Source organism: Mandrillus leucophaeus, unplaced genomic scaffold, assembly GCF_000951045.1.
Source record: "Mandrillus leucophaeus isolate KB7577 unplaced genomic scaffold, Mleu.le_1.0 Scaffold286, whole genome shotgun sequence".
NCBI lineage: Eukaryota > Metazoa > Chordata > Mammalia > Primates > Cercopithecidae > Mandrillus > Mandrillus leucophaeus.
The window spans coordinates 333,317-348,515 of NW_012102987.1; the positions used below are offsets into that span (position 1 = coordinate 333,317).

The following is a 15,199-nucleotide window of genomic DNA, read 5'->3' on the forward strand; positions in this document are numbered from 1 at the left end:
AAAAACGAAACTCATACTGTTTGCTCACTGTCACCATTGCTTCACCTACTGCCATAAAACGTGGTTTCTCTTCCTTTAATAAACGGATCAAACAATTTCTATGTTGCTAAATCTGTTAACCACTTCACAGCGCTCATCCGACCTCTCTGAAACACCACCTGTCTTTGCAGCTGCGCCTCCACCTCCCCTGTCTTTCCAGCCTTCTCTCTGGCTATGCCTTGTCCGTCGTTATTCCGCCAGATTCCCCTACTTCAGGTCCAAGGCCGCACGGGTTCTGTCCTGAGTCATCTTTTCTTCTCACCTTTCCAGTTTCCTGCATTCTGTTCTGTCCTCTAATGATGGCAAGTTGTTTTTGCTGTTCTCATGTTTCCTGGTCTTTGTGTATGTTGGGGTATTTTTCCCCCTACTTAGTTGCTTCCCTACAGGTTATCAGTGGCTCCCAAAATACTGGAAGCTTTGAGAGAACAGAGACTGTAATACGTCCTTTCAGAGTCAGAATAAGGTCTAGCACATAAAAAGTCCTTAACAAATATTTTTTAAATTAAAATAAAATTAACAAATACAAACAGCTAGCATAGATTTTTAAATGTTTAAAAGCATGAAATAAATGTAGATGTTAAAAATGAAAGAATATTTTCTTTCAGTCAAATTGGTCAGCCACAAAGGACACCCATTTGTATAAGGATGTGAAGCAATGGGCAAAACTTTCTGTTATAAATAATCATCATCACAGTATTTCTGAGGGCAACTGGGGAATATGTACAGAGCACAGAGCACTGGGGTCAGAGAGAATGAGGCTGAGCCTCAGCTATGCCTTGTAACCAGCTGTCTGAACTTGGAAAGTTACTACTGAGCATCTTTAAATTTCAGTTTCCTCATCTGTAAAGTAAATCAGATTTGATATTTAGTTGAAATGTTTAGCTTATTAAAATTAACGAGCAGCTCAAATAGCCACTTAACTATCAAACCAAGTTACATGGCTGGGCATGGTGGCTCACGCCTATAATCCCAGCACTTTGGGAGGCCGAGGTTGGCAGATCACCTAAGGTCAGGAGTTTGAGACCAGCCTGGGCAACATGGTGAAGTCCCGTCTCTACTAAAAATACAAAAATTAGCCAGGCATGGTTGTACGCGCCTGTAATCCCAGCTACTTGGGAGGCTGAGGCACGAGAATCACTTGAACCTGGGAGGCGGAGGTTGCAGTGAGCCAAGGTCACGCCACTGCACTTCAGCCTGGGCAAAAAGAGTGAGACTGTCTCAAAAATAAAAAACAAAAAACAAAGTGATGTTTCATAAGAACCTTCTGGCATAAAATAACTTTGATTAAATTTCCTCAAAAATGTGGACAGAATTCATTAATCCATCCCGTAACTATTTATTGAGCAAGGTATTCAGTATTTGGTTGCATATCAGGCCCATGTTCTTGTCAAAGGGGATAAACAGTGAGAATAACTAAGTTCTTGTCTTTGTGAGGGAGACAGACAATAAATCTGGAAATATATGGCAATGTCAGCTAGTGAAACACGAGAGTAAAGAGATGGAGAAGACTTTTCTAATGAGGGAGAACTTGAGCACAGGCCTGAAAAGTAAAGAGGCAAATTATGCGGCTATAGGAGAGGAGATTTCCTGAGAGAAGGAATATCCAAGGCAAAGGCTCTGTTACAGGAGCACACTAGGCACTGCGGAGACACTGGCAGAGATCAGGGCGGCGAACAAGAAGGACCCTGCAGGGAAGCACAGCAGAAGATGAAGCCTGAGAGGTAACCTGGACCCAGCCGTGTGGGCTGTGCCGGCCCCGGGAAGGACATGGAATTTCTTCCAAGTGTGATGAAAAGCCAGTGGAAGGTTCTGAGCAGAGCACTGACATGACCACATTTTTTACTTAAGAAGCCTACTTGGTGGTTTTTGGGAAAAACAGATTGAAAGGGGCAAGGGTGAAAGCAGGAAGGCCACTTAGAGGTTACTGTCATAGTCTGATGAGAGATGATGGTGGCGTGGAATAGAAGATATTTTGGCCACGTGCCATGGCTCATGCCTATAATCCCAGCACTTTGGGAGGCGCAGGCAGGTGGATCACTTGAGTTCAGTCAGGAATTTGAGACCAGCTTGGGCAACATGGCGAAACTCTGTCTCTACAAAAAATACAAAAAACACTAGCTGGGCGTGGTGGCGCACACCTGTGGTCCCAGCTACTCAGGAGGCTGAGGTAGGAGGATCACTGGAACCTGGGAAGTTGAGGCTACAATGAAGCTGTGATCGTGCCACTGCACTTCAGCCTGGGTGACAGAGCAAGACCCTGTCTCAAAAAAAAGAAAATCTCTCAAGTGGAGATGGAGGGAAGTGGTCAGAATCAGGGTATGTTTTAAAGGAAGAGCTGTCAGAATTTGCTAATGAACTAGATGTTCCACATCTAGGAACTTAAGGATTTCATGGTGGACATTTAAAAAGATTTACATACAAGGATACCCAAGATATGTTGCTTATAAAGGGATACAAGGTCATTTATTTAATAAACTCCAGAATAGCCATAAGCTAGAAAAGAGACAGCCATTTAGAAATAATGTTGAATATATAATGACATGAAAAAAATAATCACGATATGTTAAGCAAAACAACCAGTAATAAAACAAAACATTCTATATGAACTCAGTATGCCCAAATAAAGTGCATAGAAACAAGGCTAAAGGTTATTGATCAACATGTTAACAAAATTTCTGTCTGGGTTATGGAATTATATGTTTGTAACTTTCCTTCTTTAAGCTTAATGTGCTTTCCAAATTTTCTACAACGATCAAGTATTACTTGTATAAAAATAAATAATTTTTAAAATTTAATATTAAAATTATTTTCAACAAATGCAATTATGGATGAATAACTATTTGAGTCCATTAATAGTTTTTTGTTTTTCTTTTTTGAGACAGGGTCTCACTCTGTCGCCCAGGCTGGAGTGCAGTGGCTCAATCTTGGGTCACTGCAACCTCCACCTCCTGGGTTCCAGCAATTCTCCTGCCTCAGCCTCCCTAGTAGATGGAACTACAGGCGTGCACCACCACGCCCCACTAATTTTTGTATTTTTTGGTAGAGACAGGGATTCACCATGTTGGTCAGGCTGGTCTTGACTCCTGACCTCAGGTGATCCACCCACCTCAACCTCCCAAAATGCTGGGATTACAGGAGTGAGGCACCATGCCCCGCCTGACAGTTTGGTTACTTACCATCACTTTTCGCAAGGTGTATCTTTTGCAGCGAATGTCATCCATTAGCATCTCATAAGGGGTGAGCTGATATTCAATGGGCAAAGGGTTGTACTGCCGCTCTTGGACCTTCTTGAGTTTTACCCCATTCCTCAAATCCCTCATCACCTGTACCCAGAATCGTGCCTGAAAGAACCAAGGATAGAGAGACATCAATGAATAAAAGTACTAGTTTCTTCTAAACAGTTAGTCATACAGAATAAATGAAGAGCCTGGATTACAAAACAACGAGTAAACCAACCAAAAACTATTTTAAAAATTAGATTTTGGTTACTAAAAGATGGGTGGAAAGAAAGTAGAGAATCCACAGGCTCCACCTGCCGAGGCACATGGCTTTAAACCTAAGCTCCACCACTGTGGTAGGCTTCATTAAGGGCTCAGGTTCTTCATGCTTTCCTGCGTCTATGCCGTTATGTGACTCTGCTCACTAAAGGAGACTACATTTCCCACACCCTGACTTTGGGTTTGGCTATATGATTTGCTTGGCCACTGGAACAGTGGTGGGTGTGATAAGACCAAGGGATTCAAAAGGGTATGTACAATGGGCTTGTCCCTTGTGTTTCTATTGTGGCCATGAGAATGTCAAGCCTGGGTTAGCCTGTGGTCCCAGGGTAAAGATGAGATACCTGTAAAGTGGAGCTACCATAGAGGATCTGGAGACCCATGAGCTAGTAAGTGCTTTTGCTTTATGCAGCTGTGATTTTGTAGTGGTTAGTTACACAGTATTACTGTGACCACAGCTGACTGACAGACAGCCACTTGCCAGCTATTTGACATGGAGCAAGTTGCTGCACCCTTCTGAGTCGTAGTTTCCTTATCAATAAAAGAAGTGGTACTTTTATTACTTGTTGAGAATATCAGAATCAGTGGATGGTGCTCTGTACATAGAAAATACTAAAAAAGGCTGGGTGCAATGGGTCACACCTGTAATCCCAGCACTTTAGGAGGCCAAGGCAGGTGGATCACCTGAGGTCAGGAGTTCGAGACCGGCCTGACCAATATGGTGAAACTCCGTCTCTACTAAAAGTACAAAAATTAGCTGGGTGTGGTGGTGTGTGCCTATAATCGCAGCCACTCAGGAGGCTGAGGCAGGAGAATTGCCTGAACCCAGGAAGTAGAGGTTGCAGTGAGCCCAGATCGCACCACTGCACTCCAGCCTGGGCAACAGAGTGAGACTCTGTCTCAAATAAATAAGTAAATAAATAAAATAAAAAACATAAAATAATACAAAATCTATTTATATTTATCTTATTATACTTTAAGTCTTTTGTTCTCCTGCCTATAATGTGCCAAAGTCTCTACTTGAGTGAAGTCCATCACAATATTTAGCTAAAAACCTGTAACTTGTTAAAATTAACAAGTGACATGGCTGAGCGCAGTGGCTCATACCTATAATCCCAGCACTTTGGGAGGCTGAGGCGGGCTGATCACGAGGTCAGGAGATTAAGACCATCCTGGCTAACACGGTGAAACCCTGTCTCTACTAAAAATACAAAAAATTAGCCAGGCGTAGTGGCATGTGCCTGTAGTCCCAGCTACACAGAAGGCTAAGGCAGAAGAATCGCTTGAACCTGGCAGGCGGAGGTTGTAGTGAGCCGAGATCGCGCCACTGCACTCCAGCCTGACGACAGAGTGAGATTCCATCCAAAAAAAAAAAAAAAAAATTGACATAATAGTTAATCTATTTACTGTAAAATCAAGTGAAATATTTCATAAGAATCTTCTATGTAAAATAACTGATTAAATTTCTCAAAACATCCTCAATAACGATTCATAATTAAAAAAAAAAAAAGTTGGGTTTAGACAATGAGAAGCTACCAAAAAATATAAAAAGCATACCATTTCCCATCCTCTTGTTCCAAAAAGGATTTGAGGTACTTATGGTGTACCATTAGACACCTCCTAAAATATTCATATTTACAAAGATTCTTAGATTCTGCCATTAAAGATGTTCTAAAATAATATCCCTAAAATATCCATATTTCTCTCTTGGGAATGCTTTTGTCCCAACTTCCACACTTCTCTTATTCATTCCTTTAAGATGCAGTCCAAATATCGTCTCATCTTTTAAAAGTCTCCCTTCGGGCTTTAAATTAGGGGACAGGGGACAGTTACCCACATTAGAAGCTTTTGCTATAATTTATAAAAGGATTCAAACACACTTTGTTCTTTTTGTTTTTTGTTTTGAGATGGAGTCTTGCTCTTGTCGCCCCATGTTGGAGTGCAATGGTGTGATCTTGGCTCACTGTAATTTATGCCTCCCGGGTTCAAGGGATTCTCTTGCCTCAGTCTCCTGAGTAGCTGGGATTACAGGTGCCCGCCACTACACCAAGCTAATTTTTTGTATTTTCAGTAGACACAGGTTTCGTCATGTTGGCCAGGCTGGTGTTGAACTCCTGACCTCAAGTGATTCACCCACCTTGGCCTCCCAAAGTGCTGAGATTACAAGCATGAGGCACTATGCCTGGCCCATACTTTGTTATATAGTCGGTTTTGTGTGTATAATTGTTTAGTTAAAAAATCTTATGTACTACTTTTCAGAAATTAGTCGCAGTTATTATATAAAATAACAGACAACTGTCATCATATGCATTCCTGGAGATTATCATTTATCCCTTATCCCATTAGGAAGATTCTGAAACTAGAATCTGCTACTAAAGACATTCTAATTCTCTCTCAACTCTGCTCTTTTCATTCTAATCTTTCTAGGTGATTCACTTAGTGGTCTTATGAGGAGGAAGTTGGTGATCTACGCAAATATAACTCCCTCTGGAGTTAGTGCTTCTCTTGTCAGGCATGACACTGTTTTCAAATGAAGGTGGCTTACAGTAAGAAATTAAATTTTTACTTTAAGTTTATACTAGCTGTTTGCTAACTTTTGAACACTGGAAGTTATTTATCTGGTTTCAACGACTGGAAAACCAATTTAAAATTTATTGGCCAAGATGATATACACCTAGAACGACACTATCCAAGTATTCTACATAAAGGAAAATCAATAATCAATTTTATTCTAAAATGACAAATAATACCAGCTTTTAAGACAACGTAGGCAAGTATTTTTTTTGTCTTGAAAGTTCCAAATATATTGAAGATATCTATCAATAAATTAAGAATATTGCAAACAAGAAACAACCCAAATGACCAGCAACAGATGAATAGATAAACTGCGATATATCCACACAATGGAATACTTCTCAATACTCTACGGATACAGACAACACGGATGAAATATCAAAACAATTATGAAGAGTGAAAGAAGCCAAACCAAAAACAGTACATACCAGCTGGGCACAGAGGCTCAAACCTGTAATCCCAGCACTTTGGGAGGCCAAGGTGGGCGGACCACGAGGTCAGGAGTACAACACTAGCCTGACCAACATGGTGAAACCCCGTCTCTACTAAAAATACAAAAATTAGCTGGGCGTGGTGGCATGCACCTGTAATCCCAGCTACTCAGGAGGCTGAGGCAGGAGAATTGTTTGAACCCAAATGGTGGAGGTTGCAATGAGGCGAGATCACGCCACTGCACTCCAGCCTGGGCGACAGAGAGAGACTCCATCTAAAAAAATAAAAATAAACCCCCAAAACAGTACATACCATATGATTACATTTATATAAAATTCTAGAAAGTGCAAACTAATCTATAGTCACAGAAAGCACATGACTAGCTGCCTGGAAACGGGAGGAGGGAGGCAGGAGGTAGGATTATAAAAAGGTATGAGGAAACGTTGGGTGTGATAAATAGGCTCATTATTTTGATTGCAGTGATGGTTTCCTGGGTGAATATATATATATGTACAAAACATATGTCAAAATTTATTAAGTTATGCATTTTACATATGTGCAGCTTACTGTATATCTACTGTATCTCAATAAAACAGTTAGAAAATAATGTGACAAACAAAACCTATTAGGTCAAAAGCAACCCATTCATATAATAATGGCATGATTTATCTAGCACTCTTAACCTAAAAAGTCAGAATCCTGAAATGTGCTTTCCTCCTGATACCTGGACTTCAACAATCTTTTTTTTTTTTGAGACAGAGTCTCCCTCTGTCGCCCAGGCTGGAGTGCAGTGGTATGATCTCAGCTCACCTCAACCTCCGCCTCCAAGTTCAAGCTATTCTCCTGTTTCAGCCTCACAAGTAGGTGGGATTACAGGTGCGCACCACCACGCCCGGCTAATTTTTGTATTTTTTAGTAGACATGGCTGGTCATGTTGGCTAGGCTTGTCTCGAACTCCTGACCTCAAGTGATCCGCCCACCTCAGCCTCCCAAAGTGCTGAGATTACAGGCGTGAGCCACCATGCCTGGCCTTGGACTTCCACAATCAAACACACTCTGCAACATTCACTGTTCTGTCCCCAAGGCTGTCATGCCTACCAACTCTTAAGTTTTATATGAGAGCAGAGATTTTTGGAGTCACTAGGATTTAGTACTATGCCTGAAAAACTGTAGATACTCAAAGTGTGTCACATGAATAAACCACATTATCTGTTTTACAAATCTGTCTTCTGTTTAGGACTGAGTGTTATTGGGAGAGAGACTCCATATTGTTTATTCTGCATTCCCAGGGTCCTCATCCAGATAACTGTTCATTGGATAAATAAATGTACAACACCGTTAGCTTCACACTTAATCCTGAAAACATAGCTTAAACTTTATACACAAGAATATGTTAAGGCAGGGGTTTGCAACCCCCAGTCCACTGACTGGTACTGGTCTGTGGCCTGTCAGGAACTGAGCTGCACAGCGAGTGGTGGATGAGCAAGCATTATGCCTGAGCTCTGTCTCCTGTAAGATCAGTAGTGGCATTAGATTCTCAAAGGAGCACAAACCCTACTGTGAACTGCACACGTGAGGGATCCAGGTCGTCTGCTCCTTTGAGAATCTAATGCCTGATGATCTGAGGTGGAACAGTTTCATCCTGCAACCACCCCTCAACCCCCAATCCTTGAAATTGTCTTCCACAAAACCAGTCTCTGGTACCAAAAAGGTTGGAGACCGCTGTGTTAAGGTATTAACATAAATAGAAATATTAATATTTTAAAACACTAAAATTCTCAGAGGCACTGGGGGTGGTTTTAATAAAACCAGAAAGCTTTTTAAAATGGGGAATAGATATTTCCTCAAATGTAAGACTAAGCATTCATATTTATATATCAATTCATACTACAGTCCTTAATAAAGAGTGTTTTTTTAATTTTTTTTGAGAGGGTCTCACTCTGTTGACCAGGCTGGAGTGCAGTGGTGTGATCATAGTTAACCGCAGCCTCAACCTCCTGGGCTCAAGTGATCCTTCTAACTCAGCCTCCCAAGTAGCTGGGACCACAGGCACATGACACCAGCCTGGTTAATTTTTTTATTATTACTATTTTTAATAATAATAAAAATCCTCCTATTTTAGTGATAGGGTCTCACTATGTTGTTCAGGCTGGTCTTGAATTCCTAAGCTCCAGCAATCTTCCTGCCTTGGCCTCCCCAAGTGCTGGGATTACAGGTGTGAGCTACCATGCCTGGCCAATAACTAGCATTTTAAAAAACATTATACAGGCTGGGCACAGTGGCTCATGCCTGTAATCCCAGCACTTTGGGAGGCCAAAGTGGGAGGATCACATGAGGTCAGGAGTTTGAGACCAGCCTGGCCAACATGGTGAAACCCCATCTCTTCTAAAAATACAAAATTAGCCAGGCGTGGTGGCACATGCCTGAAGTCCCAGCTACTTGGGAGGCTGAGGCAGGAGAATCACTTGAATCCAGGAGGTGGGGGCTGCAGTACCCGGGAGGCAGGGGTTGCAGTGAGCCGAGATTGCACCATTGCACTGCAGCCTGAGCAACAGAATGAAACCCTGTCTCAAAAAAAAAAAAAAATTATACTATTTCTTAGACAGTAAACAGATCAGAAAGCATTTCCAGCTCTTACCCAGTCAGCGTTTTTCAGCTCTTCCAAATCTGTGCTAGATTCATCACTCTTTTCCATTTCTTGAATCTTCTTAAGATTCTACAGGTTAAAATAAAACAGGCATAAAAATTTCATTAACTTACCTTCTCAAATTAAAATTCCTAACACATCTCTTCAGATAAGACATATATTCAAGTGTCAGTGAAGGAGATAGTATAGAATCTATTGCTTTGTAAACTCTAGGGCCAATTAAAATGGAACCCTGAGGATCCATTTTACGGAGGATGGATTGAGATTGCTCAGGTCTTGCCAACCCAACTTTTTTTTTTTTTAACGTAAGCTCTCTTTCTTTTCATCTCTACTACAAATTCCTTACTCTAAACACCATCATATTTTGCCTGGGCTTCTGAAGCAATCTGATCTCGGATGCTCTCCTCTCCTCACCCCACGGCTGGTCTCTGTCATTGTCTACTTTCATTCTTCCTTCAGATATCAGACTCAACAGAATCACCGATTCTTCAGAGAAGACTTCCCTTCCTCCCTGAGTACGTCAAAATCCTCCTATTTTAAAATTTTATAGCACCATTATACCTCTATAGCTCTTATCAACATTGTAATTTTACACATATTAGTGCCTTCCCTCTAGACTTCATGAGGCAGAATCCCATCTTCAGAGGCCACACTGGCACTTGCTGATGTTCAATATGTATTTATCAAGTAATTTGATAAGTAAATTTTAATTGATAAAAATGCCTCAAAACCGCACCAATTCAATACTTGCAACTTTAAGAAAATCTTGGTTCCTAAAATATATTCACATATTAATTCTAAGTTTATGGTACACTAATTCTACTTACAGTAATTCAACCCTAATATATTTACTTTTTGCTGAGCTATGGGCCTGCCTGCACTAAAACTGAGTTTTTAAAAAATTTCCCCCTAATCCCCACATTGATCAAGACTGTTTAAATGCACTGTATGAAATCTAGCTTGTTTGATATGAAAATAATGAATACTTAACTTGATTTATTTATTTATTTATTTATTTATTTATTTGAGATGGAGTTTTGCTCTTGTTGCCCAGGCTGGTGTGCAATGGTGCAATCTCGGCTCACTACAACCTCCACCTCCCGGTTCAACCGATTCTCCTGCCTCAGCCTCCTGAGTAGCTGGGAGTCCAGACATGCACCACCACGCCTGGCTAATTTTGTATTTTTAGTGCAGACGGGGTTTCTCCATGCTGGTCAGGCCAGTCTCGAACTCCTGACCTCAGGTGATCTGCCCGCCTCGGCCTCCCAAAGAGCTGGGTAACAGGCATGAGCCACCATTCTTGGTGTGAAATATTAATTTTTAAAATTTATTTATTTTCAGAGACAGGGTCTTCCTCTGTTGTTCAGGCTGGAGTGCACTGATGCAATTACAGCTCATTGCAGCCTCGAATTCCTGGGGCTCCAGTAATCCTCCCAGCTTAGCATCCCAAGTAACTGAGACTACAGGTATGCACCCCTATGCCAGATATTCACTATATTGCCTGGGCTGGTGTCAAACTCCTCGGCTTGCGATCCCCCTGCCTCAGCCTCCCAAAGTGCTCGGATTATAGGCTTGAGTCACACCTTACCTCATCTCCTACTATTTCTTCCCACTACAGCCTTAGGGTATTTACACTGGCTGCCACCTTCTTCCTAGAATGCTTTACATCTCCAATACCCAGATTGAGTCACCTCACATCTGTTACACACTTGCGCAAACGTCCCCTTCTCAGCGGGGTCTATCTTGACCAAATTCCAAGCCCCATCCCCAGCTACTAGCAATTACTCTAGCCTACGTCTTTTCTCATATCTCCTCCTACCTTTTAGTGGTCTATATGACGTATTTATTTCATATGTTTACTGTCTACCACCTCCTGATGGATTCAGACTTTAGGAAAGAAGAATTTTTTTTTTGTATTTTGTATTTTGTTCACTGATGGGATTCACAAATCTCCAAAATAGTGCCTTGCATAGAATAGGTGCTTACTAAATATTTCTTCATTAGGTAGACTAAGATACTTTCAACCATGCATGTTTAAATACTTAAACCTATTTAATAGCCCTTACCAGGTCAACTTTAATAAGAGGAAGCTCAATAAGAGGGAGTAATATTCAGAGAAAAATCTACGTTCTCCTTGAAATTCAGAATCCCCTAGGGAATTTGGGGAGAAGTATCTTCTCTGCCACAGAGAAACACATGCTCTGCATTTTAGGAAAATAAATCTTCACCCCAGGCTCACATTACATTTAAGTGTCTCATTCAGTCAATAGGTGGATGAATAAATAGATAAAATAAAATAAAGAAGAAAAAGAAATGCATTTCTAACACTATACAGAAGAAAAGAAGTAATTATAGTATTAAACATGTCAACAAGATTCAACCAGCAACAAATAAGCTGGTTTGAAACCTTAGCGCCTGAGAAAGTATGCATAAATGGATCAACCTTCTAACAACCCTCCTTTCCTTAGACATAATGGAATGTAGGGTGGGGCTGATGCATGCCCACGTGGAAACACGTTCTTTCTGCCATATTCTCCCTTGTCACCCAAAGGCTGATCCCACAGAAGCAATATACTGTTTACCCAGGAGTTTATAAACCATAAAAAAATGAAAAAAGCTGAAATCATGATGAATAAACTCATCTTTATAAGCCTATACTGTTTTTTGTGTGTGTGAGGTTTTTTTTTGTTGTTGTTTGTTTGTTTTAATTCCAGACCAGGTGCAGTGACTCACACCTATGATCCCAATATTTGGGGAAGCTGAGGCAGGAGGACTGCCTGAGGCCAGGATGTGAAGACCAACCTGGGCAACATAGTAAGACCGTGTCTCTCCAAAAAAACCAAAAAATTAGCCAGGTATGGTGGTGCTTGCCTGTAGTCCCAGCTACTCAGGAGGCTGAGGTGGGAGAATCACTTCAGCCTGGGAGGTTGCGGCTACAAGTGAGCTAAGATCACACCACTGCACTCCCACCTGGGCAACAGAGAGAAACCCTGTCTCAAAAAAATAAAATAAAACAAAATATTAATAAAACAACAGACAAATACAACACATTTTCCTGGAATTAATGTAATGAAAGCTGCAGTAAGCTGCCCTGTTTTAGGAACGGCGTGCTCTTCCACTAGCGGCTAGAGATGTCTGCTAAAGGCTCACTACTTAACCCTCCTCAGGAACTGCCCTTGGCCAAAGGAAGCTGCTTTGTCAAAGTTACATCCTCCCTAGAGTAACCTGTATCCAGTCACTGGTCTGTGAGGAAGTACGCAGATCAGGCCTCCTGAAGAACCACTCCCAGCTGCTGAGCTCCCTGTGGGATCGGCTGAGGCCTCTGCTGCATCTGTATCACATTTCAACATTTCCCTCTGCTCAATCCTGCTTTCCTTACCCCTTACAGGTGTTCCCAAAAGCATGCCCCAGTAAAACCTCCTGAATTCAAATTTTACCCCTAGGAGTCCCCCAAGGAAATCCTAGGGGAACTTAATCCACAGCATGGAACATTAAAAAAATATTACAACAGACATCTCAGACAAAACTTACATTAATTTCAAAGGTAAAATCCACTATTTCAAAGACATTTTAACTTGCACTAGATTAGATATCCTTCCGTGGACGGCATTAATTTGTCAAGAAACCCTTCCTGCTCCTTCCTCTGATAAAGATCCTTCTGTTGAGAAATGCATCCCATACGGTTTGAGCAGAGCTGACCCAGTACCTCACCTCCTATTTACAAGCTTAAGAACATGACCCAGACCAGCCAGCACAGCCTATCTCTTGGCCACTGTGACTGGTTACTAAGTGGGTATATGACCCCAAATCTTCCTCTAAGACTTTTTTGCCCCAATTAACAGAAAAGATTTCCTGCTAGAGTTGCTCAATTGGTAGAGTGTGAGAACAAGGCTGTAGACGGTAGTAAGAGACTGTCCTGGAAAGGGTTGGAGAGGAAAGGGAGGGAGCACGCCAGCCCTAATTACAGCTTTTGAGATTCTGGATCCAACTATGCCTAAAACTAGCTGTACCCTTAGACTTCCCAATTACGTGAGCCAATACATATCTCCCCTACTCTGCCCATGCTTATTTGAGTGGGTTTCTGTCATTTGCAACTGAAAGTTATGATTTAATATGTCCTCATAGTCTACAAATATGAGTTCATGCTTTTATGTCTTAGGGGTACTTTGGTAGAATAGTGTGAGAAGCAGCAAAATATATTCAATCCAAACTCTTTTGCTTCAATGCCCACCAAAACAGGGCCCCTTTTCCACCCAACGTTAATTTTTACTATTCTCCAGCACATCCCTGACTAAATGTAGTCAGGAGGATGTCACTGTTAGGCCTGCCTACATCTCTACTGTTATTTGTGCTGTGATCAAATCCCTCACTCTTTGCCACTAAGAAAAACGATCTGTTTGTTCTTTATAACATTGAAGGTAATTTAAATGGTCCAAGAATTTCACATTTCTTTGTTTTTCTGAACAGTAGCACAAACTGTAGCTCAGATACTTTCCAGCTGCGTGACTTTGGGCAAATTTTTTAATTGCTGTGATCCTGTTTGATTTTCTCACATATTAAAGTGCAAATAATAATAGCTATCTTTTGGACTTTATAGAAGAAATACACCAGAATACAGATGAAACACAGCATTCGGCTCAGACCATAGTGAACATTCAGTAGGTATTAGTTATTATAAGTCAATGAATATCTATGAGGATTTGATTGTGAATACTTTTACTCCATCACAAAAATGTTTTCTTCTAAGTGAATTTGTTTCACAAAATGATACCTCTCCTTAGCCTCTTCATCAAATCAAAATCCTGACTCAGCAATAAATCAATGTAGATAGCTTAGAATCTATAAATACTGTAATCAAACAAGCTTGATCAAATATGTGGCTAGAAAGCTCAATTTTTCTAGTGAGCAGCAAAAACAAATGAGTTATCTGAAAGTAAATTACAGATTTTTCTTGTTTTAGATTCAAGCTTCTGCCAATTATACTTTAGCTTCTGAATGATTTCTTTTTTTTTTTTGCTTGCAGAAATGTAATAACAGATGTCAACCTGTGCTTGAGATACGGTGAGAAAGTTCTAATTGGGAGAACCCACATGGCAATTATGCTTCCCATTTCTGACATGACCATTCTCAAGCTGGCAATTAGGACTGCTCTATGCCAACATTTTCAGTTCCTGGCAACTTAAACAAAATCCACTCTGTGAATCAGAAGTATGTCAAATGCTCGGAGAATAATTTTAATCCATTTGTGTAGGTCTAACATCAGCTCACATATAAGTACCCCTTTACTAATTAAATCCTTCTTATTCACATATATATTCACATATTAAAATAATATAATAATAAAGTATTTTTATGACAGCATTTTAATGATCACCATTTCCACCATTTAAATTATCTTACTTCCCTATGCCATGTGTACATGTTTTCAGTTAGAAATTTTAAAATGTATAATAAGGAACGTATTTCAAAAATTCCTGGAACAAATTTTTAATTAATTGTTGAGACCGAGTCTCACTCTGTTGACCAAGTTGCTGCAATGGTGTGATCATGGCTCACTGCAATCTCAACTTCCTGGGCTTAAGCCATCCTTTCACCTCAGCCTCCTGAGTAGCAGGGACTACAGGCATGTACCAACACACTCAGCTAATTTTTGTACTTTTAGTAGAGACAGGGTTTTGCATGCTGACCAGGCTGGTCTTGAACTCCTGGGCTCAGTGGTCCGCCCGTCTCAGACTCCCAAAGTGCTGGGATTATAGGCGTGAGCAACCACACTGGGCAACAAACATTTGTAATAACTCAGTTAAAATATGCTAATGCAGGCCAGGTATAATGGCTCACAACTTTAATCCCAGCACTTTGGGAGGCTGAGGCAGAAGGACTGCCTGAACCTGGGTGTTCGGAGTGCAGTGAGCTGTGACTGCATCACTGCATTCCAGTCTGCGCAAAAGAGCAAGACCCAGTCTCAAAAAAAAAAAAAAGAAAGAAAAGAAAAGAGAGGGGAAGGGAGGGG

General features: G+C 41.0%; 1 protein-coding gene across 1 annotated transcript in view; it reads right to left on the reverse strand.

Moving 5' to 3' along the window:
* SPIRE1 (spire-type actin nucleation factor 1) overlaps positions 1-15,199 on the reverse strand; it is a 208,556-nt gene that overhangs the window by 48,053 nt on the left and 145,304 nt on the right. The window contains exons 5-6 of the mRNA XM_011985524.1: positions 9,181-9,258; positions 3,216-3,380 (exon numbers count right to left, since the gene is read on the reverse strand). Coding sequence (XP_011840914.1) covers positions 3,216-3,380; positions 9,181-9,258 — 243 coding nt within the window. The remainder of the gene's footprint in view (positions 1-3,215; positions 3,381-9,180; positions 9,259-15,199) is intronic.